Source organism: Oryx dammah, unplaced genomic scaffold (assembly GCF_014754425.2).
Source record: "Oryx dammah isolate SB20612 unplaced genomic scaffold, SCBI_Odam_1.1 HiC_scaffold_17, whole genome shotgun sequence".
Lineage (NCBI taxonomy): Eukaryota > Metazoa > Chordata > Mammalia > Artiodactyla > Bovidae > Oryx > Oryx dammah.
In genome coordinates this window covers 61850158-61877035 of record NW_024070201.1, presented here as the reverse complement: position 1 = coordinate 61877035, position 26878 = coordinate 61850158, and the positions used below count along the sequence as shown (strand labels likewise).

Sequence of the window (26878 nt, the reverse complement as noted above, 5' to 3'; positions counted from 1 at the left end):
CTTGTGGAGAGCATTTCCTCTTCTTCTTTTCAGAACTATATAAAAGAGATTAACAATGATGAACAAACTGTACCCAATCTCCTTCCTAGTCCATGGTGTGGTGGTGGGGAAGAACCACTAATTTGAGTGCAGCTGTGCAGAGCATCAGAGCAGAAAGCTGGAGCAATATTTTTAAGTGATGTAAAGGGCTGTCCACTGACTGCCCATCACATGTACTGCTTTAAAACTTGGAATCAAACCAAAAGGGAGTAGAGCAAGACTTCCATCACTTGGATATGCCATCGAAATCAGTTGGTGGTTGTTAAATAGTACTTGGCATGAAAGTGTTTGAAAAGAAAAAAAAAAGCTTACTTCCTTGTCTGTTGCTCTCAATTTAAGCAAAGTTGGACTCAATTTACAAGTCAGAGTAGTTTTTAAATGTCCAGAAATAAATCGCCAACTGTTTACAACGGTGAGGAAGATGAAAGAAAAAGCAGTGGATGATTTCTGCAAAATTACACTGACACAGTTAAATACTTTCCCCAAATAACAGGATAATGGGCCAATTTTTATAAAGTACATCCAGGCTTTAAAAAAAAACAACCCCAAAACTAGACACAATTATCCTCAATTTTCTATCTCAGAATTTGACCTCCTTCTCCTGCTACCACACATTAGCTATTTGCCAAAATGATGCATCATAAAAGATTCTACTTCTGTGGTGGTGATGGTGCCCAGGGAGGAGAGAAACAACGTAAACAGGCTCTGGACCCAAAAAGAAGACGTGGCTGGACGAGGCTGGTTACAAGAACAGGGGGCTTACGTGAGCCAAGACGTCATTCTGGTGGAAGGCCTTCCGCAAGGCCTGTGTGAGCCCTTTGGCTATATTGAGCTTCAGGGTCTCACTGATCTGCATCCTCCTTTGGGTCAGAAAGAGAACTGTGGGGTGAAAGAGAAGCACAACATCAGCAGAAGGCAGCCGACCTCCTACCTAATTCACGCGCCCTCTGCTCCTCCCCAGCCACCCAGCACCCCCTGCTGGTTCTGAGCAAAGCTGGGGGGCACAGGGCCAACTGAAAACCAGATGGTATAATTTCCTAGTTTCAAAATTTCCCCATTTAGCATAGCTGGAGCGGAAGCTCTGTTGGTCCCGCTCACGTCCTAAAGGAAGAAGGCCCAGCCATTTGGGTGGCCCTAGTGGAGAGACGGCTAGCACACTAGTGGCACTTCACTTCTGACCGTCACCGCCTCTAACTCTGAAAGCCAGGCTAAAGCCAACGTGCCTGCCTCTGACTGGTCTGCATGCAAGGAAATTCCTGCAACAGCATCCCTGAGTGCCTCCTTAAGGGCAGGCCCTGCATCCTAAAACAGCCTAAATCAACCCTGCATCAGGAGGGGCAGTCCCCACCCCACAAGCAGGATGTCCTGTTTGCTTGACTTCCCAGAAACCTGGCATGGAGAAGAGGCATTTGTGATGGAACACGACAGGTGCTCCCTGAAGGGAAGCCTAGGAGGTAGATGGAGGCCCTTGGAGAAGCATCTGGCCCTGACTGGGGCGAGGGGGTGGGGATCAGGGAAGGTTTCCGGGAGGAACTGATGCTTCCATGAAGTCTTGGAGGATGATGGGCATGAGCTGGGCCAAGGCCAGAGGGACTGCCCTGGCCCCTCCCAACAGAGGGAAGACCAAGTGCAAAGGCACAGGGGAGAGAAGTGAATACTTCAGTCTACAAGTCCAGGCCTGGTCCTGAGGGCAGTGGGAAAGGAAGGGGTTTAAGCAAAGGCATGCACTTTAGAAGGTTCCCTTAACTGCAGACTGGAGAAGAGATTGGAGGGGTCGGGGGAGTCTGAAGGCAGACAGAGAAATCTGGCCGCTGTTGCAGAATGTAGGTGAGTGATATGAACCAGGGAAGGAGTTGTGGGGGTGGAGGGGACACCTATCAGGAGGCAGAATAGGAAGGAACCAACTGGGTGTGGCTGGGGTGATGCAGGGCTGTGAAGAAGAGGGAGTGGAGAATGTTCCAGACTTCCGCATCAAGGAGGCTGGGGTTGCCTGCCACTCAGAGAGGGAGGCGGAGATCTGGAGGGAGGGGGCAGGGGGAGGGGAAAACCAGATGGTACAATTTCTTGAGAAATTGAAAAAGATACTGTGCTTTCTGCTATGCCTAGCTTCACATTTTCCCATTTTAGAATAGGATCTGTCTCAAGAAATAATTTCATTTAATTCCTTGTGGGGTGAAGAGGAAGGCGGGACATGAGCATTCAACACTGGCATGCTCTTTCAAATAATGTTTCTAATGCTTTTTATAGCAGACACTACCAAACTATTAAAAGCATCGTGTGCCTTCTTGGACCATTTGCTGCAACTCAGAGATGGGGGCTGAAAAACCAGCATCTACCACCCCGACTTTTTCAAGAAGGTCTCCTTTTTAACATCAGAAGAAAATTCAGGCGCCAACATAGAGTACCATAGCTGTACTTTTAGTATCGATGGTTGAGAAGACACATGAGAGTCCTTCTGAGTTCTGTTGCCCTTCCTGTGATCATGTATTTTACTAATCACAGCATTCACACATGTGAGACATCATCAAGGTTTGCCTGCAGATATACTCTACAGGCAAATTTTGGTGTACCTTTGCTTTTTCAGACTCCCTAGTGGAACTGGTTTCAGGAGGCCTCTGATACCAGGATGGATCCCAGGGCTAGATTCTGTGTCATACTCTCCACATGATAGAGGAGATTCTTCTCCATCACTTAATGAAGATCAGGACTTCTCAGCCTCAGCACTTTGGATGTTTTGGGCTGGATTATTCTGTTGCCTGACCATCCTGTGCACTGTAGGAACGTTTAGCAGCATCCCCGGTCTCTTAACACTCTAGATGCCTGAAACACCCTCCCTACCCTCCAAGATATAGACACTCCGAAACATCTCCAGATGTGGCAGCAGGGACTGGTTGAGAACCACTGATCTCAAAGAAATCTAAGAATTCTGCTACATCTCTGAGACCAGGACGCACTTGCAGTCACATCAAATCAGGGCAGTGAACCCTTACCTGTCTTCACCAGGAGCTTACTGGACATCTGACACTCCAGGTTGGACGCCGTCTTGCCAGCTGTGATCACGGCAGTGGACACAGCGGGAAGAGCGGCATCTGTGTTTTCTGCTGATGAAGGCGGCATCCGGGTGGCCCTCACCGGTGCGGTGATGGACGTCAAGGCTGCTGTGATGGTCAGCGGGCGAGTGGTGGACACCCTGGGCAGGTCTGGGTTGGTGGGGTTCGGGAAGCCCGTGTGCATGGCTTGTGGTTTCCTGGGGAGGTGTGTTGTGGATAACAGGCCAGAGGTAGCGCCCGTGTTCCCCTGCATGGCTGTGTGAGTGCTCATAGTGTGTGCTGTTCTTGCAAACATGTAGGTCGGCGTGAACGAGAAGGCTGGATGAGCCACCCCTGGTGTCGCTTTGGGGCCAGATGCTGCACTGCTCGTGATGTTTTTAGCTAGAGCAGTGGTCCAGCTGCTCTTGGCTAATCCCGAGGCCATGGCCGAAGGGCTGCTGCCGGTGCCCTTAGCAACCAGGCCTGCAGACAGCACCAGTGGACTTGATTTCCGAAGAAACCACGTGGTTGCTGCTGCTGCTGCTGTCGGCTCTGCCTTGGGCGACGCTGAGGAGTCCACTGCAAAGAGAAAAAGCAAAGTTTGTCATTGGCACGGAATGCACACACCACTTGTAGGGATGAATGGATGTCACTTATGGGTTTGCTGGGGTGACCAGTCTCTGAGCTCTGGAATTTAGGCAAAATGGCTTTAGGTTCATAAAGTCAATTAACCATAATGAGAATGCCACTTAGAGCAAAGCTATGGGTGGAAATGAGGACACTTAAATTCTGAATACTTTCCAAAAAATCAAGTCGGCCGAAGATCAAGGGCATGACTATCTGGACTAATAACTCATTCATCATCCTAAAATCAGGCGCATCTGCTCCTTTGGAGCAAAGCTAGGTATTTGTGTTGAGCCTGAAGATGCTTTGGCCCCAGAAGCCGTCACACTCCTATATTGGGAGGGACCAGGAAACAAACTACCTGCATTAGTGGTTGCACCTGTCCATTTCTCAGGGTGCTGAGAAGCCCGCGGTGCTTTGGACAGGGTCCTGAATAAGGCACTGGTTGACAGAGAAGGCGATTCAGCAGGAGAGTGAAATCTCAGGATATCCTGGAATGGTGGGGAAGCATTTATCACCAGAGATGGATAGATGTCAGCGGCAATTTGAAAACTTGTATCCACTTCATCTGAAAGCATTTCTGGCAAGCGAGCTGTGGAAGTCAGACTTGGAGAGCTCAGCACAAGTGGATGTGTTGGATGGGCAGGTAACTGTAGATGGGGATGAGACACAGCTTGTTGGTTTACACGTGGGTAATCTCCAATCTCAGCTGTTTGGAAGTCTCTGGTGTAGTTGTTAGTGTTTACGGACAAGAAGTCTGTATGGTTTCCAACCGTAACATCTGACTGTTGGATGGGCTGGTTGGTGCTCAGACCAGACCCTGGATCCTGGATGCTAAAACCTTCCACAGTCACTGAATGCCCAACATTATCTTTGAAGTCCTGAGATTTTATTGTATTGGCAGTGGAATTTAACCCACCCGGAGAAGTGGCTGGAGCTGGGTGAGTTTCCCAACTTGTGGAGTTAATTGTGTGCCCATTTACATCATAATTTGTTTGCTGCAGCCATCCAGACATCATGGGTTCTGTGGAAAGGGACTCAGCTTCTGCTGCAACAGAACTCCAGAAAACATCTGTGGTTGCTGGCTTCCTCATGCCTCCCATTGTTGAGAAATCATAGACCTCACTGGAGGAGGGAAAAGCTGTCACCTGTTTGGAAGCCAAAACTGGCAACTCAGAATGGTCTGTCACAGCTGTGTAAGTCACTGGCTTGGTCCTGGAAAAACTACGAGATGGGGACACAGTCTGGGTAGCTCGTGTGAAGGGGATGGAAGATGGAGGTAATTCAGAAGGAAGGAGGCTGGTTCCTGGTGGTGTCATGTCTGTAGAGACATGATCAGTGCTGAAATCAGAGGTGAATCCACCTACAGCATGAAGACTTAGACTCTCTTTACTCAGAAGGGTCTGGAGAGCAACTGTCAAATTTGCCTTTTTGTTTTTCTTTAAAATAGCTGCCATGCTATCTTCCTTCTGCAGGGGAAATGGCCAGGTCATGGAAGGACGATGAGAAAACGTGCTTGGGAGGAGGCGGTCTGCAGCTGCTGTGGGGGGGGACCCGTCACTACCTGCTTCTTGAGGAGTTGGCACTTGGGGCACGGCGGATGGAGAGGCATGACTCCGTGCCAGCTGGAGCGGGGCAGGCACGGAGGGGAAGTCTGCTGTTGTGCCATTTGATGGGGATGTGGGAACTGCCCCAGAAGGACCTTGTTGTCCTTGGTCAGCTGTAGTGAGAAGCAGAGGAGAAGGCACCAAAGGGGAAGATTTGTGTTTTGCTGAAAGGGTGGGCCCTTTGGAATTCTCTGGGGTTGCTGACACACGCAGGGGGTAAGCAGAGTTCTTTGCTGGAGCACGGGTTGCCTCCAGGCTGGTCATTTGCACTGCCACTGACTCTGCAGTCTGGACCAGTGAGGACGCAGCCTCATGGGTTGCTGCACTCTTCAAGGTTGGCAGAGACACCCCATTATGTGCTCTTTCAGCCACCTCAGCTTCAGTTGGCTGGGTGGATGCAAGACTTGGAGCCACTTCCAACGTCGACAATGAGGGCCTTCCACCATGAAGCTGAAGACTTCCAGAGGCTGGGGGAGCGGGAGACAAAGGGGCCAGGTCTGCCACGGAGCTCGAAAATTCAGGTGAGGGGGAGCCCGTTGAGTGAGGACCCCCTGCTGGGCTTGAGGCTCCAGAAAAACCTAGATGAGGGATGCTTATTAAATCCTGGGCATTTCTGGATGGAGCATGGTTCATTTCCTCAGCAAATGGGTTTAGGGGATTCACTATGCTCTGACTTGAGGAGGAGTCAGTTGGAGCCGTGTGGGGGAATAAAGGCACTTTGGTGGGTCGCTCTGCTGCCTTAGAAAAGATGATGGAATGAGGTGAGGCGGGAGCCAATGAAGAGGATGAAGATGAGAGGAGAGCGTCTGCCCTCGGGGAATGTACTTCTGAGATGGAAGGGGTCCCTACCCGCAGCGGCGGCCGCAACGGGAGGCCAGCGGTGAAGGGCGTCCCTGGCAGGAGGGTGGGCAGTGGGGGCGGCATGCGGGCGTGAGGCAAACCTGACGCGGCGGCCGCTTCTCTCCCCACTGGAGGTCCTGGCTGGACCAGGGTCTCGGCGGAATCCTTGGACGGCTCGAGGGAGGCGCTGCGTGCGCTGCCTTGGGAAGGAGAGAAGTCCCCGTGGGCCCGAGCTCGGCGGTGTGTCTTGGGTAGGGCCGTCCAGGCAGACTGCGGCCAGCTCGTGTTGTCAGGGGATGGTCCAGACCCAGGCTTCATTCTGTCCACTGCTGAGGAAGACTGGACTTCGGAGAAAGGCCATGTTGGTGAAATCGGTAACAGCCTCCCATGAGGAGATGACTCCGGGGTCGGGGTGACAGCGATCTGCTGGTTGTCCGTTCCTGTGAAATGAAATATCGTGCCATCAGGCCTTGGCTAATCATAGGTCCTGGAGAGAAGGGTAGGCAAGAGAAGTACCCCTTGGACCTCACAAAGCTTCCACGCCATTAAACATTCATTAAGACTCATTAAACACATCCAAAGGATAACTTAGGTCACTACAGATAGTCCGATGCTGCAGCTAACCTACATGGTAGCGTGGGTGAGAGATAGCCACTGATGAGGTGATGCTTAAGCAAAGATGTGGAAGATATTTGTGTGCTTTAAATCTGTTCCACCGACAAGGGTTGGACTGTGAAACTCACAGCCTGGAAAACCAAAGCTGAACGTGGCTCCCTGCCATGGCCAAGGACACCAAAATAAACCTCATCCAAGAATCCTCAGTGCAAAAGGGAAGGACTGTGTGTCTAAATGCAGATCTTTTATTCTTAGGGCATTTCAAGAGCAACAACTGAGGTTGCCTGTGTTTGGAGAGATGGCACCCAGGAGACAGATTTATTAATATCTTGTTGGATTTAAAAGGATTCCTGATGCTATGGTTCACACCATGTCAAACAGCAAAGGGGATTTCCTTCAAATTAGGCTATTTCCAAGAGAAAAACTGTTCATATCCAACCCAGGACCACAGACAGCTCTCACAAGGCCTGGTGTCACTACCAGCACCTGCAGAGAAACCAGAACTGTCAGCGCAAATGTGCAAAACTGCAGGTGGAAAGGCGAGGAGACAGGGCATGAAATGTGACTCACGGGAAAGGAGGCAAAGAAACAACCAATCAGGAAGCTGGGAATTCCACGTTTGGGAGGACCTCCTGCTTGAGGATCCTCTCTGATCCCCTTTCCACAGCCGTGCCAATGGTGCTGACAAAGAGGAGGTACTCCTAGAGCTTTCTACATTATTGGCCAAAAAAACGTTACACTCAGGGATTTCCCTGGTGGTCCAGTGGTTAAGAATCCGCCTGCCAATGCAGGCGACAGGGGTTTGGTCCCTGGTCCAGGAAGATCCCACATGTCGCGGGGCAACTAAGCCCATGCGCCACAACTACTGAAGCTCTTGTGCCTAGAGCCTGTTCTCCGCAAGGAGAAGCTGCTGCAACGAGAGGCCCACGCCCCACAAGTTAGGCCCTGCTCGCCCTAACTAGAGAAAGCCCACGTGCAGCAATGAACACCCAACACAGCCAATAAAGTTTTGTTTAAAGTTACATCCATCTGGTAGAAGCAGACAAACCAAGAGCTGAAGTCAGAAGAACTGGGCTTGTGCGCACCCTCCAGCCACCCGCAGCTGTTGTGTGCATCTGTGGACTGTTGTTGCAAGAGTAAAGGCAACAAGCACACTCCAACTGCCCCATGGGGCGACTGGAAGGAACACAGGGTATCATGGAGGTGGAAGGAAGGGCCCCCCAAGAAGAAAAGCACTAAACAAACACTAAAAAAAAAAAAATCACTAAACGAGTGAGCAGTCATTAGAACGGTCACGACAGGATCTAAGTCCCTGTGTTTTTGTTTGCTTATTTGCTTAACAAAAGAGGACACTATGGCCCAGAGAGGGGACACCATTGGCAGAAACCACATAACCCATCAGGGACAGAAGCAAGCCCAGACATGAGGCTTGCTCACTCTCACTGCAGTGTCTTCTCCCTGACTGCTTCTCCAAACCAGTTCTAGTCTTCACTCCAGCTCCACTCTATCCTGCCACCAGAAAACCTAACGACCGAAGCCGAAACCTTCAAATATCTGAGCTTTTAGAAAATGAAATATACTGAGTCACAAAAGCTAAACAGTGATAATCCGCTGAAATATTCAGTTTCATTTTTTAAGAGGGAAACAGTTTCAGTACAAAGGGCAAACTTAGCCTCCGTGTCTCCTTATTATGAGATCAGAATCTCTAAAACTTCCCTTGTGCTGGACCCAAAGCTTCCTCCCTTTATACAGAAATAATCGGCAAATGCATATACAGCTACAGGACCAAAAGTCTACACAGCATTCCATTAAGATAACTGCACTCCTTGGGAACTATCTCACGGTTTGCTATGGAAATGGTGTTTCTGTTACTGCACTCAGCCTAAGGAAATAAAATTGGTTGCAATTTTCCCTGGAAGGCCGATGCTCCTGCCATGTCTCGGTCCTTCTGTTCACGACGCTTACCTCCTAGACAGACTCAGGTTCACACGTCATTCAGTCTTGTCTGGCTATGCATGTAGGTGGTACTTACATGAGTGAATAGAACATCTTTCTGGTATAGTTTGTCCATTTTGGTATTTTCCAATAACACTTTAGAATCCATTTTTATTACTTGCATGTCAGGTGAAATCTATGTAGGATTTCTTCTTTTGTACTCTCATTGAAATAAATTCAATCAGGGGCTCAACTCATGGATTCAAGAGTCATACCAAATTAAACTGGTTACAAGCAAGTACCCTTCTAAGTCAAAAAGGATGCAACAGGCAGAGTAGTTTTTGCAAACTCTTTCATAAAAATCTTACAAGCAGGAAGGGGAAGTGGGTGTTAGAGGATGAATACAGGGGATTTGTAATTAACTGAAATGCCACAACCAAAGGAGGCTAAAATAAGGAAACAGTCTCTAGTGGACTTGCCTCTGCAAAACCTTGCTGTTTCTAGACTAGAATCCAATGTTTCCCAAGCTTTCCTTTACAAAACAGAGTGTCCCAACGTCCCTTAGGGACCATAATAAGCAAAGGCCCTCTGCCTTTGTAAAAGTGTATACAGGTAGCATGAGCAAAAAATAAGCTTTTGCTCTTTTAAATCACTGAAATTTGGGAGTTGTTTATTGTGGTAGCATAACCTAACTTACCCTAACCTATTCAGAAACTGGTATCAAAGTGGATTTGGAACTTAGATGGGCATACTCCCATGTACATTAACATTTAAATAAAGGCTGAGTCTCATCATCCAGAAAACAAAAGAGCATCTAGGATGTAGCAAAAATTCAACAAATTGATGTTGGACGGTTTAATTAAACTTTGGCCAAAATTGATCAAGCATATTTAACTTCTGAAATATGTTTAGTTTATTTCTCAAACATATTTGACCTCAGAAGTTGGTTACTCAAAAAACCCCAATGATATACATAAAGCGAAAGAAGAAAACATGCTCACTGAATTAGCAAATGATAGCAAATTCAAAAGAATAAATGATATGAAGAATTCCAGAGAAATACTTCAAAGACATGTCAACTAACTGAAATTATTGAAGGAAGACATAAATTAAGATTAAATATAAAGGCTTGCTTTTAATCCACATATTACCTGTATAAGAACAGAATGTGGGAGCTTTCCTTTAAGGATAGCTTATGTTACCTGTAGGTAGGGTTGACTGGAGTTCATTATGACCTACAATAGGAATGTAGGCTAGCAAGAAAATGATAAATTCTTAGACTGCATTAAATTTTTTCACTCCTAAAATAAAAAAAAAATATTTCATACTTAAAAATATTTATAATGTCTGTATCTAAGGCATAAAGACAAATAATGAAAAACATACATGATCTCTGGCTTCATGGACATAGCAGTCTTATGGGAGATAAGGAGTTAAATCAAATATTCTCACAAGTATAAAAATGATACATGTTACAGATGAAAGATGCATGGTCCTTAAGAGCAGGCAATAAGGGGGTGTGACCTGATGGGGGAGGTCAGAAAGCACATCACTGAGAAAGTAACTATCAAGGCAAGATCCAAAGAATAAGTAGAAGTTAATCAAGACATGAGGGTAGGGAAAACATTCCACGTAGAGATGAGCATTTGCAGAAACCTTGTTGCAGGAAGATGCATAAATAGTATAAGGAACTGAAAAAAAAGTAACCACAATGAGATCAAGGAGAAGACGAGTGGACATGCCACAAGATAAGGCTGAAGAGGTAGTTGAGGACCAAACCATCAGAGTGTCACAGACATCAGTTCAAAGATGAGTGCGAAGGAACGGGGGTGAAGGTGGGGGGTGTACAGGAGCAAATGTGTTTCAGAACAATCATTCTGGTTACAGGGTGAAGAACAGACTGCACCGCACGAGGCAAGAGTGGCCGACGGGAGACCAATAAGGAAATGACTGTTGTGGTCCAGGTATGCAATGACAGAAAAGTTGTAAAGAGAAGCTAAGCCACCGTGGGAGATTGAAATGGATAATCCTCCTGGGTCCCTTTCAATTCTCAGAGTTCAGGACAATATGTTTTTTTAAATATGTGTGTTTGTGGTAATTTTTTTTCTAATGGCTGCAAATTCTCCTATATGCCTCTCATTGAGAGGTAGAGTGTATGTCCCCTTGGACTTGAGACTGGTCAACCAATTACAGTGTGACGGAAGTAATGCCATGAGACTCCTGAAGCTAACATCATAAAAAGCAGCTTGGCCTTTGGAATGTTCCCCTTCATATCCTCCTTTACTATTCCTCCTGGAACCCAGACATCGCTCTATGAGCAGCCCAAGCCCTGTGGAGAGATCCAACCCTGTAAGCACTCCAGTCAACAGTCCCAGCTAAGCCAAGCTTCCCAGTCATCTCAGCCCATGGACAGACAAGTGAATAAAAAAGCCTCCGGATAATTCTCGCCCCCAACCATCAGAATCACCACGGTTGTTTGAATCTTCCCTACAGAGCCCCCAGGCATCAAAAAGAAGAGACAAGTCATCCCCACTGTGCTCTGAATTCCTGAAACCATGAGCACAACAAAATAGTTGTTTTAGAGCACTTTGTTTGGGGAGGAATGTTGTGCAGAAATAAAATCTGAGGCAGGACAGTGCTGTGTCCCTCACTTCTGGGAGTGAGTACTATACACTTGATTAGATTCTTAAAAGGATTCAGAAGCCAAAAAATAGTTAAGAAGCCTTCTGCTTTACACACAAGACTTTAGAACTTTGTCTATGCTAATAAAAATTTTTCTGTATTAATTAAAGAGGCATCATTGAAGGAGAAGAAGGGAAGAAAAATTTTGAGGGGGAAATGAGAGGTAGGTTGTATATATTTAAAAGAAGGAAAAGTAAATTAGAAGTAAGGCAAAACCAAATTACAGAGAGATTGAAACATGCTCAAAAGAAGGAAGTGAAGCAGGAGACTGGTAGAGGTGGTGAGCTGGACAGGCTCTAAGGCAGCCCCTTGCTCCCTCTCTCTCGATGGTCATGCTTTTGTGTGACCCTTCTCCTGGCACATGAGCAGAACCTGTGACATGCTTCTAACCAAGAGACTATGGCAAAGGTGATGGGCTGTCACCCTTGTGATTTCATTCTGGCTGTCGTTGTTTAGTCCCTAAGTCATGTCCAACTCTTTGCAACCCCATGGACTGTAGCCCGCCAGGCTTCTCTCTCCGTGGAATCTCCCAGGCAAGAATACTAGAGTGGGTTGTCATGCCCTCCTCCAGGGGATCTTCCAGACCCAGGGATCGAATCCACATCTCCTGCATTAGCCGGCAGATTCTTTACCACTAAGCCACCGGCGAAGCCATACGATTATATCTTGCTAGCAGACTCCCTCTCCTTGACGGCCTGATGAGTTAAGGGGCCATACTGAGAAAGCCAGGCTTCCCAGGTGCTGCTGGTGGTAAAGAGCCCAACTGCCAATGCAGGAGCTGCATGTTCAATCCCTGGGTCAGGAAGATCCCCTGGAGGAGGGCATGGCAACCTCTCCATTATTCTTGCCTGGAGAATCCCTTGGACAGAGGAGCCTTGCAAGCCACAGTCCATAGGATCGCAAAGAATCGAACACAGCTGAACCAACTTAGCGCAGACGTATGCACTGAGAAAGCCAGTGCAGCAAAGAGCTAAGGGTGGAATGCGGGCAGTCTCTAGGAACTACAGGTGGCATCTCAGAACTGAAAGTGCCCTTCAGCTGACAGCCAGCAAAAATCCAGGACTTTCAATCTGGTGGCCACAAGGAAATGAACTCTGCCAACCTGGGTGAACTTGGAAGTGGATTCTTTCCCAGCCAAGCCTCTGGATGAGAATATAGCCTGGTTGACACCATGATGGTAGCCTTAAGAGACGTTATACAAAGGGCCCAGACAAGCTGTGCTCAACTCTTGACCCACGGAAACTGTGAGATCATAAATGTGTGTTGCTTTAAGCTGTAAAGTTTGTGGTAGTTAGTCAACCATCGAAAACTGATACAGGTAGGAAGGAAGGCGCCGTGGAAGGGCACATGGGGCTGTAGGAAGAGGACATGGAGTATGAGGGCCCGTGGCTGAAGCATAGCATAAAGGACGGTGAGAAGGGGTGCTCAAGACAGCAGAAAGGAAGCATGAATTAACATGTTTGGACTATCACAGAGAACAAGCTGTGAAATAAAAAATTCTAACACAGTACCTGAGACGCAGAGGAAGTTATTTGAAAAGAACACAAGGCTTTGCAAGAGCAGAAACAAAGCCACAACAGCAAATAGCGCCAGACATTTTGGAAGGTTGCTATGAAACAGGTTGTACTCATCTGTTTAAATTCTGTTTTCAAGGGGGGGAAAAAAAGCACACTAGTCTAATCAAATTACTCATTTCTTACTTTTCTCAATGAATTCTCACTGATTCTCCAATCTCCCCTTTCCTTATAACATGAATTGTTCTTTGCTGAAAATACAGTAATAGTCTTCAAAAAATGCACAGAAAGCAATGTCCCACACATTACAGAGGGAGATAAAGGCAATTTCGTCTTCCTGCATAAGCCCCAGACTGGCTATCCTTTCTAAACATTACAAACACTACCCTTTCTAGGGATGAGGAAACAATTACTTTCTGCTTGGACAGTGTTTCCCACAAAGGGACTGGTAATCTCAAGAACTGTAAAGGGAAGTAGTTTCGATGGTTGAGATTTAAGGAGCTTCTGGATGAAGAAAGACAAAGAGCAGAAATCAACCTATGTTGTGAATGAGTGAAAGCAAACAAGAGGAAACCCTCAAAATAATGAAAAGTTAACTTGAATCAGTTCTTTCCTTCTCAAGGCACCAAGAATGAGTGATTACACAAATGCTACTCAGCTGACAACTGACACAAACCCATTTCAAACCAAGTTTATTTGAGCCAAGTTTAAATAAAACCATGGCTCTCATGGAACCTCAGGAAAGTGATGTCACTCCTCTCTAAGCATCAGACAATAATAACAGGCACGAGCTTGCATGCACAGGTTAAGTATCAAGGGCTCCTTTTGCTCAGCAAGCTTGCATGAAGTCAGTCCCAGAACAGCTAAACTTAGCATTGAACTAAGAGTCCAGCCAATGCCAATGTGTGTGCTCAGTCATGTCTGATTCTTTGCGACCCTACAGACTATAGCTTGCCAGACTCCTCTGTCCATGGGATTTTTCAGGCAAGAATATTGGAATGGGTTGCCATTTCCTCCTCCAGGGGATCTTCCCAACCCAGGGATCAAACCCGCATCTCCTGCGTCTTCTTCATTGCAGGCAGATTCTTTATCCACTGAGCATCAAGCAAGCCCTGAAGCAGATCACTAACATGGCAAAACATCAGAAGTTAAGAAAATGATTAGCCACATTTGGACATAAAGTCTATCACTGACTGATGTCAAAATGGTGAAAACTATCTCCCTCATCCCCCCAGGCCTCAGAGGCCCACGTGGGAACACCGAAACGCACAATGATGAATTGTTCAGGCCTCTGTCTTCCTGAGGCCCTTGGCCCCGCCCGTTTATCATCCTTGGTGCTTGTACATAAGATGCAGACCCAGGCTGTGAGGATGCTGCTGCCTGTGCAGGGCACACTCTAACCTCACAGACGCCCCTGGGGTAGAGCAGCGTCTCTGCTGCTGCCACTCCTCACCTGCGCCTCTCTCTTCAGTCCCCAGGGCCGTGTCAGCCTCCTGGTCAGGGCTCTTTCCAGAGCCCTCAGAGTCTGCTCCTTACAGAGTGTCCTCAATTCAGATTCACAGGGTTGCTTCCTGGTTTCCTCAAAACCACTCTTGTAACCCAGCCATAATCCTTTTCCAAGCAGCCCTGTTCCTCTCTCTGCCTGCTGGCAACACAGAGGAGAAGAGAGGCCTCCTTAGTTGGCCTAACACATGCTGCATTTACAACCAAGGTCAAGAAACCATCTACTCTGTCCAGCTCCCCACTTCCCAGCAAGTCTGCCTCACTGAGCACTTATAGGAAAGCAAGCCTGATCCCCAGCAACTCTTAAATGTAGGGAACTAAGGCAATCAACCAATAAATACCCCAAACTCATCTTCCTTGTATGTCAGAGAAAAACAGCTGCAGCTTCCTATCAGGCCGCAGTCAGACGGCCTGGATTCAAATCCCACTCACTCCTCCACTTGCTGTGTGACCTTGGGTGAGATACTTAACCTCTCTGTGCCTCAGTTTCCTCAAGAGACAATCACGTACCTATTTTATGACACCCACAGTGCCATGAAATTGTTTTAAGGATTATAATGAGGTAGCACACGTCAAGTTCTTAGAACAGTGCTGGGCACACACTGCTAGCTGTTATTATTATTATCTGTTGAGTTCTGGGTAGGCATGGATGTACTCAGAAGCCACCCCAGGGGACCTGAACACCAGTCATACCTTAGAAATGCCTGCAAATCAAGCACTGTTACGACTCCACACAACTGTGGAACTGCTTATAGTTTGTACAATACTGTCACACCCTCATTCCACCTTGTTCCTCACAGTCCCTGTTATTACCCTCAGTTTACAGGTGGAGAAACCAAGGTTCAGGGAGGTCAAGTGCTGCCTTGGTCAAGGTCATGCTGAGAGTCACCTTATAGCCACATATGACTCCACCCCCTTGACCTCAGATCCAAGGCTCTCTATTCCACATGGGAAACAGTAGGTCTCCCTCCATCTCCAGGTCTGGGGTGGACTCCATCCTCCCAGGAGGACCCCCAACAGACTGCAGCCCACACAGTAGCTAGCCCTTCCTGTCTGATGATGAGTCTGTGCTTGGTGCCTCTTCAACAAACATTATTGAGCACCACTCTAAATCATTGAGACCTGTCAAGCTTCGATTCCCAGAAGGTCAAAAGAGATGGATTAAGCATCATTGCTATGCTGAAGCATCCGCTCCTCACCCTGCAGTCCTGAAGTTTGGTGCCTGGGATATTCTTGCCTAAGATGATTTCTCTTGGGGCTTTTTAAAACGAAATGCGCCAGTTAATAGAATCAAATTGCCATTCCTTGAAGCGATGCCAGCAAAGAGAAAGTTTTGTTTACTGCTTCGACAGAAGCATTTTAACTTTCAAAGCTCTTTCACAGCTGTTTTCTTCTTCTTTTCTTTAAGTTTATTGCTTTCAAATCCTTTGTAAAACAGGTTTAAAAATAAAGTTGATCTTCCCCCTTTATAAGAGTAATAAATTTCACTGTTTTTTCAAAATCCTTGATATATGTGATCATTATAGAATATTCAGAAAATGGAAGATAGAAAAGTAGAAGGCAAGCTAAAATAACCCCATGCTACCCTCAACCTTCTCCAAGTACATGTCCAGTTCATCAAGAAAACCAGGATTCATACTGTGGTGAGTTGTACTTAGGGACTTCATTCTTGGAAAAGCTTGGGTTTGCTCGGTTTTCAGACCTATGATTACACTGCACATCCAAATTTGCACCTGCTTCTTGTCTTTTATAGCATTGTATTAAGGCATGTTTCCATATTGGATAAGGCTCTAATTATTTCCACTAAGATGTGATATCATAATTTGTTTAACCATCCCCTAACTGTTAGGATACAGGTATTTCATAAATTTTCAGTATTGTGAATAAAGGCCTCATCGCCTTCCAATTCTGTCATCACAGCCCACGTGTAGCAGATGGGACAGATGCAATGACCTCCTCTTATGGACCAGGACACCACACATATAGAAGAACATCTGCAGCAAGAGACACAAATCAATGAGACTTGGAGTTTCTCTCCTCCCCCTACACCTTAGCATCCTTCTGCTCTCTCAGATAGGGTCATTTATAACTTTTAAAACTTCATGATGGCCTAACTCAATGACAGAAAATACAATGAACCACCAGTAACTGACCACCAGTATAACTGACCTTCTCCAATAACTGACCAGTAATTAGGACAACCTTAATTGGCAAAACTTTGCAAATTTTCATGTTTTAGTATTTTACTCCAATGACCTTAAGGGAGGTTGAGACCATTTAAATCCATTAGGCAAGAAATACTAGAGATCTAGGGCTGCCCAGGTGGCTCAGTGGGTAAAGTATCCACCTGCGATGCAGGAGACACAGGAGACGTGGGTTTGATCCCTGGGTTGGGAAGAACCCCTGGAGGAGAAAATGGCAACCCACTCCAGTACTCTTCCCTGGAGAATCCCAAGGACAGAGGAGCCTGAAGGGCTACAGTCCATGGGGTCACCAAGAGAAGGACACGACTGAAGTGACTCAGCACACAATACGCATACATACACTGGAGATCTAGGGAATTCTGTACCTAAATAAATGCAGAAACAGGAGCTTAGTTCAGTTCAGTTCAGTAGCTCAGTCATGTCTGACTCTTTATGACCTCATGGACTATATAGCACGCCAGGCCTCCCTGTCCTTCACCAACTCCCAGAGTTTACTCAAACTCATGTCCATTGAGTCAGTGATGCCATCCAACCATCTTATCCTCTGTCATCCCCTTCTCTTCCTGCCTTCAATCTTTCCCAGCATCAGGGTCTTTTCAGATCAATCAGTTCTTTGCATCAGGTGGCCAAAGTATTGGAGTTTCAGCTTCAGCATCAGTCCTTCCAATAAATATTCAGGACCGATTTCCTTTAGGATAGACTAGTTGGATCTTCTACAACACCACAGTTCAAAAGCATCAATTCTTCGGTGCTCAACTTTCTTTATAGACCAACTCTTACATCCATACATGGCTACCGGGAAAACCATAGCTTTGACTAGGCGGACCTTTGCTGGCAAAGTAATGTCTCTGCTTTTTAATATGCTGTCTAGGTTGGTCATAACTTTTCTTCCAAAGAGCAAGTGTCTTTTAATTTCATGGCTGCAGTCACCACCTGCAGTGATTTTTGGAGCCCCCAAAATAACGTCTGTCACTGTTTCCACTGTTTCCTCATTTATTTACCATGAAATGATGGGACCAGATGCCATGATCTTAGTTTTCTGAATGTTGAGTTTTAAGCCAACTTTTCCACTCTCCTCTCTCACTTTCATCAAGAGGCTCTTTAGTTCTTTTTTGCTTTCTGCCATAAGTGTGATGTCATCTGAATATCTGAGGTTATTGATATTTCCCCTGGCAATCTTGATTCCAGCTTGTGCTTCATCCAGCCCAGCATTTCTCATGATGTACTCTGCATATAAGTTAAATAAGCAGGGTGACAATATACAGCCTTGACGGTCACATGGACCACAGCTTTGTCTAACTCAATGAAACTATGAGCCATGCCGTGTAGGGCCACCCAAAATGGATGGGTCATGGTGGAGAGTTCTGACAAAATGTGGTCCACTGGAGAAAGGAAAGGCAAACCACTTCAGTATTCTTGCCTTGAGAACCTCATGAACAGTATGAAAAGGCAAAAAGATAGGACACTGAAAGAGGAACTCCCTAGCTTGGTAGGTGCCCAATATGCTACTAGAGATCAGTGGATCCAGAAAGAATGAAGGGATGAAGCCAAAGTAAAAACAAAACCCAGTGGTGGAAGTGACTGGTGATGGAAGTAAAATCCAATGCTGTAAACACCAATATTACATAGGAACCTGGAATGTTAGGTCTATGAATCAAGGCAAATTAGAATTGGTCAAACAGGAGATGGCAAGAGTAAATATCGACATTTTAGGAATCAGCAAACTAAAATGGACTGGAATGGGTGAATTTAACTCAGATGACCATTATATCTACGTCTGTGGGCAAGAATCCCTTAGAAGAAATGGAGTAGCCATCATAGTCAACAAAAGAGTCCAAAATGCAGTACCTGAATGCAGTCTCAAAAACAACAGAATGATCTCTGTTAGTCTCCAAGGCAAACCATTCAATATCACAGTAATCCAAGTCTATGCCCCAATCAGTAATGCTGAAGAAGCTGAAGCTGAACAGTTCTATGAAGACCTACAAGACCTTCTAGAACTAACACCCAAAAAAGATGTCCTTTTCATTATAGGGAACTGGAATGCAAGAGTAGGAAGTCAGGTAACACCTGGATTAACAGGCAAATTTGGCCTAGGAGTACAGAATGAAGCAAGGCAAAGACTAACAGAGTTTTGCCAAGAGAATGCACTGGTCATAGCAAACACCCTCTTCCAACAACACAAGAGAAGATTCTACACATGGACATCACCAGATGGTCAATATCAAAATCAGATTGATGTATTCTTTGCAGCCAAAGATGGAGAAACTCAATACAGTCAGCAAAGACAAGACCAGGAGCTGACTGTGGCTCAGATCATGAACTCTTTATTGCCAAATTCAGACTTAATTTGAAGAAAGTAGGGAAAACCACTAGACCATTCAGGTATGACCTAAATCAAATCCATTATGATTATAAAGTGGAAGAGACAAATAGAGTCCAGAGGTTAGATCTAATAGAGTGCCTGAAGAACTATTGATGGAGGTTCATGACATTGTACAAGAGGCAGTGATCGAGATATCCCCAAGAAAAAGAAATGCAGAAAGGCAAAATGGTTGTCTGAGGAGGCCTTACAAATAGCTATGAAAAGAAGAAAAGTGAAAGGCAAAGGAGAAAAGGAAAGATATACTCATTTGAATGAAGAGTTCCAAAGAATAGCAAGAAGAGATAAGAAAGCGTTCCTCAGTGATCAGTGCAAAGAAATAGACAAAACAACAGAATAGGAAAGAAGAGATCTCTTCAAGAAAATTAGAGATACCAAGGGAACTTTTCATGCAAAGATGGGTACAATAAAGGACAGAAATGGTATGGACCTAACAGAAGCAGAAGACATTAAGAAGAGATGGCAAGAATACACAGAACTATACAAAAAAGATATTCATGATCCAGATAGTTATGATGGTGTGATCACTCACCTAGAGCTAGACATCCTGGAATTTGAAGTCAAGTGGGCCTTAGGAAGCATCACTATGAACAAAGCTAGTGGAGGTGATGGAATTCCAGTTGAGCTATTTCAAATCCTAAAAGGTGATGCTGTGAAAGTGCTGCACTCAATATGCCAGCAAATTTGGAAAACTCAGCAGTGGCCACAGGATTGGAAAAGGTCAGTTTTCATTCCAATCCCAAAGAAAGGTAATGCCAAAGAATGCTCAAACTACCACACAATTACACTCATCTCAGATGCTAGCAAAGTAATGCTCAAAATTCTCCAACCCAGGCTTCAGCAGTATGTGAACTGTGAACTTCCAGATGTTCAAGCTGGATTTAGAAAAGGCAGAGGAACCAGAGATCAAATGGACAACATCTGTTGGATCACCGAAAAAGCAAGAGAGTTCCAGAAAAACATCTACTTCTGTTTTATTGATTATGCCAAAGCCTTTGACTGTATGTATCACAACAAATTGTGGAAAATTCTTATAGAGATGGGAATTCCAGACCACCTTACCTGCCTCCTGAGAATCCTGTATGCAGGTTAAGAAGCAACAGTTAGAACTGGACATGGAACAACAGACTGGCCCCAACAGGAGCTTAGAGAGTTGAGCAAAAAGACGACATATTACTAGTCTTCCCCATGTTGCAAGGTTTAAATGTAAACCATTCCTAAGAGACAGTCCCGTAATTAAGATGCTCTATTCCCACAACTCTTTATTTTTAGCTCTATAGGAGTGCTTTTCCCTTTCTGCTTAGTATTACAGCCAGTTATCTCAATTATTAGCTCATCACTTTACCATTTATCCCACAAGCACACATTGAATGCTTTATCTGATTGTCTTACAAAGATGAACAAACTGTAATCTCACTGGGAAGGTGGCTTAGGAGGAGGGGCCTGCAGACATAGCAGCTGATGGCTTTGTTCTAGCTGTGTAAACTTAGGCAAGTGATGTACATCTCTGTGCCTGTTTCCTCCTTTCTAAGATGACGATGGTAATAATTGCTGTCTCACAGGCTGTTTTGAGGCTTAAAGGCATTGATCCATGTAGAGTATGTGAAGTGTATCCTGGTATGTGGTTAGCAGTCAAAATGTTACTTGTTTTGATTATCATCAGGGGGCACAATCTCCAGCTGAGAGGTTCCAGGGATATATCTTTTTTCTAAACTATGATAAAAATACATTCTTATACTCTCACTTTTCTGGGTAAATGGATTCTGTCTTCTCAGGAATGGTTCTTGTTTCTTACGATGAATCCCTTTTATCCGGCCATAATTCTCCAATGAGTACCTGAGCAATCCATCTGGCTTTCTTAGCTTTAGTAAGATTCACAAAGCTTCTGCATTAGATGTCTCCCCTGAAGTCAACTTATTTCCACAGTCAAGAATGTGGTTTCGAAGATGATTAATTCAGAATGGTTTCAAAATGAACACTTTCCCAATAAGATTCCTTACAAATCTAACTACAGCTACAGTTGAGATGCTAAGAAGAAGGCAGAGACAGAACAAGAGCAACTCATATATTTATATCAAATTTTAAAATTAATAATTTATGTATTTACTAATACTTAATCCACTCCAGTATTCTTACCTGGGAAGCCCTATGGACAGAGGACACTGGTGGGCTCACAGTCCATTGGGTTACTAGAGTCAGATATGACTTAGCAACTAAACAACAACAATTCACTTCATATATGAGAAAAAAATTGATAACCAAACTTAAACCAGAAATGAAAAACACAAACAGACAAATTAATACACAAAAAGGGAGCCACTATGAAAAAAGGCACCCGAACTAGATATAGTCAGGTGAGAGATATCTAACTTTAAAAAACTCAAAAAAACAAACAGATAATTCTAATGTTATTAAACTAACTCACACCTTTGAAATATATGAAAATGTCCCCACTTGTTTTATGAAATCAGTAATGCCTTAACACCAAAATCCAATAAAGATATATTAAACAAATAAATAAACACTGATCAAAATATGTAAATGAATACAGGGCAGACAAGCAAAAATGTGTATATGTGGAGGACAGGAAAAAATAACAGTGAAAATAGAAATCTTTGTGCACATCAAGATAGATTTATATTAAAATTATGTATGTATATATATAATAAAGTATGTAATACATGAGTATTAATTAATAAATACTAAAATTTTATAAGGTTTTGTGATAGTCAGCATAAACACACTCACAAGTATATGCACAAAACACCCATACACACAAAAGGAGAATGTTAAACTCTTCACTGAATTTAAAGACCAGATATTATGATCGTAGGTGAAACTCTGGACTCAATGTTTTCCACCTCAACTCTGTACCATCTGCCTTGTAGTTCGTGATAGGCAGAGTCCTTCTCATTCATGCTGTATCTCATAGGATATTTTGTTACCTTGGTACAAAAATACTACTACAGATATCTAGACAACATTCTCTAAAACTGAGAAAAAGCGAAGATAAGCCTTCCTGGGTAACTCAGCAGTTAAGAATCTGCCTGCCAGTGCAGGAGACTCAGGAGATGCAGGTTTGATCTGTGGATTGGGGGAAACTCCTGGAGAAAGAAAAGGCAACCCATTCCAGTATTCTTGCCTGGAAAATCCCATGGACAGGGGAGCCTGATGGGTTACAGTCCATGTGGTTGCAAAGAGTCAGACATGTCTTAGCAACGAAATAACAACCATGTTCCAACATCCCTTCCAATAAATACTGGTCCCGTGCAAGGATTTGAGGGAAAAAAAGATTCTTTATTCAAAAATGTTCAGGACATTTCTCTAAAAAGGACATACAGATGGCCAATAGGCACATGAAAAGATGTTCAACATTGCTAGTTATTAGAGAAATGCAAATCAAAACTACAATGAGATATCACCTCACACCGGTCAGAATAGTTATCATAAAAAAATTCATTCACAAACAATAAATGCTGGCAAAGGTGTGGAGAGAAGGGAACCCTCCTGCACTGTTGGTGGGAGAACAGTATGGAGGTTCCTTAAATAACTAAAAATAGAGCTACCATATGACCCTGCAACCCCACTCCTGGGCACATATCTAGAGAAAAACAAAAAGATACATGCAACCCAGTGTTCATTGCAGCACTGTTTACAATGGCCAAGACGTGGAAACAACCTAAATGTCCACTGACAGAGGAATGGATAGAGAAGATGTGGTGCATATATATACACATATAAGTGACGTGAGTGAAAGTCGCTCAGTCATGCCCGACTCTTTGCAACCCCGTGGACTGTACAGTCCATGGAACTCTCCAGGGCAGAATACTGGAGTGGGTAGCCTTTCCCTTCTCCAGGGGATCTTCCCAACCCAGGGATCGGATCCAGGTCTCCTGCATTGCAGGCAGATTCTTCACCAGCTGAGCCACAAGGGAAGCCCAATACATATATATTAAAAAGAATGCAGTAAGGCCATTTGCAGCAACATGGATGGATCTAGAGAGTGTCATACTGAGTGGAGTAAGTCGGAGGAGAAATATCATATGACATCCCTTATATGCAGAATATAAAAAGAAATGGTACAAATGGTCTTACTTACAAAACAGAAAGAGACTCAGACTTACAAAGCTAACTCATGGTTGCCAGGGGGAAGAGATAGTTAAGGACTTTGGGAAGGTCATGTACACACTGCTACATTTAAAATGGATACACTGTTGGTGGGAATGCAAACTAGTACAGCCACTATGGAGAACAGTGTGGAGATTCCTTAAAAAATTGCAAATAGAACTGCCTTATGACCCAGCAATCCCACTGCTGGGCATACACACTGAGGAAACCAGAATTGAAAGAGACACATGTACCCCAATGTTCATCGCAGCACTGTTCATAATAGCCAGGACATGGAAACAACCTAGATGTCCATCAGCAGATGAATGGATAAGAAAGCTGTGGTACATATACACAATGGAGTATTACTCAGCTGTTAAAAAGAATACATTCGAATCAGTTCTGATGAGATGGATGAAACTGGAGCCGATTATACAGAGTGAAGTAAGCCAGAAAGAAAAACACCAATACAGTATACTAACACATATATATGGAATTTAGAAAGATGGCAATGATGATCCTGTATGCAGGACAGCAAAAAAGACACAGATGTGTATAGCGGACTTTTGGACTCAGTGGGAGAGGGAGAGGGTGAGATGATTTGGGAGAATGACATTGAAACATGTATAATATCATGTAAGAATCGAATTGCCAGTCTATGTCCGATGCAGGATATGGCACGCTTGGGGCTGTTACGCAGGGATGACCCAGAGAGATGTTGTGAGGAGGGGGATGGGAGGGGGGGTTCATGTTTGGGAACGCATGTATACCCGTGGTGGATTCATGTCAATGTATGCCAAAACCAATACAGAATTGTAAAGTAAAAAAAAAAAATTATATTAAAAAAAAAAGTCCAATGGGTCAAAAATAAAAAAAAAATAAATAAATAAAAACCTCTTTCCCATTGTAAAAAAATAAAATAAAATAAAATAAAATGGATAACCAACAAAAACCTATCGTATAGCACTTGGAACTCTGCTCAATGTTACGTCCAGCCAGGATGGGAGAGTTCTGGGGGAGAACGGATGCATGTATATGTATGGCTGAGTCCCTTCACTGCTCACCTGAAACTACCATAACATTGTTAATTGGCATTACCCTGATACAAAATATTTTTGGTGTTAAAAAAATTTTTTTTTAAAGAGAGAGAGAGAAAAAAGAAGTATCAGTGGCGAAAAAAAAAAAAGTGTTCAGAAAATTTCTTGTGGGAGATTCCCAGATTTACAGACAAGTACACTGAAGATTTTGAAAAGTGTGTAATAAACAAAAGATCTGTTTCATCTGAAGTGCAGTATTAATCGCTGTCGTGTTCAACTCTTTGCGACCCCATGGACTGTAGCCCGCCAGGCTCCTCTGTCCATAGAATTCTCCAGGCAAAAATACTGGAGTGGGTAGCCATTCCCTTCTTCAGGGGATCTTTCCATCCCAGGGATCAAATCTGGGTTTCCTGCATTGAAGTCAGATTCTTTACCGTAAAATACTAAAGCTAGTTGACTGTGGAATTTTTCTTCTTTTTTTACCTGATACCAGTTAATAAACCCAACTGAAGAACACTTTGAGGGAATCCCAGCTTAGATCATTGCAGAATTTGAAGTTGTTGCCTTTGAGCAATTTCAGACAAAGGGAAAACCAAAGAAAAACTGACCGGTGGACTGAATTCATTAAGGAATCAGAAAACAAACTCTTGGTCATTATATAGCTGACAGATTCTGTTTGCTTGTTTCACAGTGTATGTTATCAGACGTATCTGCAAACTCCTTTATTGATGCACATCACTGAGATAACACAAGCCTGAGCACTAGGAAATCAGTAATGTGCTGTCACTAATGGAAAGAACCATCATTATGACACTGATGGGCTCTAATGCCTTCCTGGGGCATTAAGTTAATTTAGGTAAAATAATAATATCAATAATTTGATTGTTTTCCCCTCTGACTGGAGACATATTTTTAAAAATGAATGCTCTACTGGAAAAGGCTATGTGATGCTTCATGGATACCGATGTTTTTCTTACAATGAGACACTAAAAACCTACAAGTATCTATGTGGAGACCAAAGAAGCAGAATAAGTTGCCAATGTTAATACAAATATTATTACTGACTCAATTCATAGTCATTGATGACTGATTTAGGCATATGTTTACTGCAGATGTCTAACTTCACTAATGTGAATATCTCTATTTTAGGATTTATTCAGATTCTTAAAGAAGAAATTATAGATCAATTCTATTAGGACTGAAAAACAATCAAACCAATTGCCTCTAAGACAGAAAAGAAAATCTTTATCCTAAGTAAAGAATTTTCGTGTGCTTTTTAGAAGCACCAAAATTCAAAACCATAGCCAATATGGTCATAGCACATCATTTCCGTTCATAGTTGATTTGCCTTTAGTATTTGTACAAGTGACCCTATCAAGATAGCATTTAAAAAAAAATTCTGTGATTTAGACATTTCTAACTGAGACTACATTTTCTCTCATTTGGGATAAAATCATAAGATCTATCTAGACTAAATTTAAATTTATTTCACCAACAGAATTTCCAGTGCTATCTCTCAATACCTTGGCTTACCAAATAATAAACAAAATCATCAGACATGATTTTTCAGTATTGGCAATGGGACTTTCCTTTATCCTTCCAGTCTCCTACAGGCCAATCTGTGGCTAGCAACCAAGTTTAGAGAAGTGTGGCCCAAAGAAGGGGTGCCCACAACAGGCAACCCAGAATGCTGGTACTCTCTACACCTGGCCTACCCAATAAATTAGATCTCAGGAGAAGCTAGGACTGACTGAGCACACACCAGTTGGTGGGAGGCAGGGAGGAGATGCTATATGTTTCTGCCTGACTGCCACCTACCTGAAAGACAAGAATCAACAGTCAAAGTATCCCACCACAGGGACTTCCCTGGGGGTCCAGTGGCTAAGACTCCAAGCTCCCAATGAAGGCGGCCCAGGTTCGATCCCTGGTCAGGGAATCCACGTGCCACAACTAAGAGTTTGAATGCTGCAACTAAAGACCCCACATGCCACAATTAAGACCCAGCACAGTCAAACAAAATTAATAAACATTATAATATCCTATAATACCACAGACATGAAACTTACCATTTCTATTACATTCATTCAATACATCTGCTGAGTATCTGAGGTATGCCAGACCCTAGCACTTACTGGACCTTTTCTACAGTCCAACAAAATATCTGAACTGAACAAGGCAGGATTTCATCTCTTCCTGCCTGTTTGAGGCAGGACATGGGTCTCCTGTCCTTGGATTAGGAGATACACCATCTGCTTCCCTGGTTCTCAGGTCTTTGGGTTCTGACTCAGACTATTCCAAGGGTTTCCCTGCGGGTCTCTAGCCTTCCAGGTGGTAGAACTTCTCAACCTTCATAAACACATGAGCCAAATCCTCATATTAATCCCCTTTTGTATGTATTTGTGTGTGTGTTCACCAACTGCCTCTCTGGCTCTAAACGACAATCCTCCATTTTGGGTGTCAAGATTTTCTTTCTTTTCTATATGATAGCAGGTGTAGCTATCATTTTGTTCATACCCTTACTTGACAAAATTAAAAGTTTACCAATCTAAACTAGACTTCCAAACATCTTCATTTTACGAGTCCACGAGTTCTCCAAGTCTGAAAATCAATGATCTACCTTTTTGGAAAAAGATCTGAGGTTTCCTTCCATAGTTAAGTATCACTGAGAAATGGATTTCACACCTGTTACTGCTGTGTGTGTGTGTGTGTGTGTGTGTGTTTAGAGGTGGGCAGGGAGGAAATTCGAGGAGAGTCTGACA

General features: G+C 44.0%; 1 protein-coding gene across 1 annotated transcript in view; it reads right to left on the bottom strand.

The window, feature by feature from the left end:
• Positions 1-26878, bottom strand: part of KIAA1549L (KIAA1549 like) — a 303264-nt gene that overhangs the window by 122517 nt on the left and 153869 nt on the right. The window contains exons 3-5 of the mRNA XM_040257699.1: positions 4072-6579; positions 3030-3647; positions 803-918 (exon numbers count right to left, since the gene is read on the bottom strand). Of these exons, the coding sequence (XP_040113633.1) occupies positions 803-918; positions 3030-3647; positions 4072-6579 (3242 nt within the window). The remainder of the gene's footprint in view (positions 1-802; positions 919-3029; positions 3648-4071; positions 6580-26878) is intronic.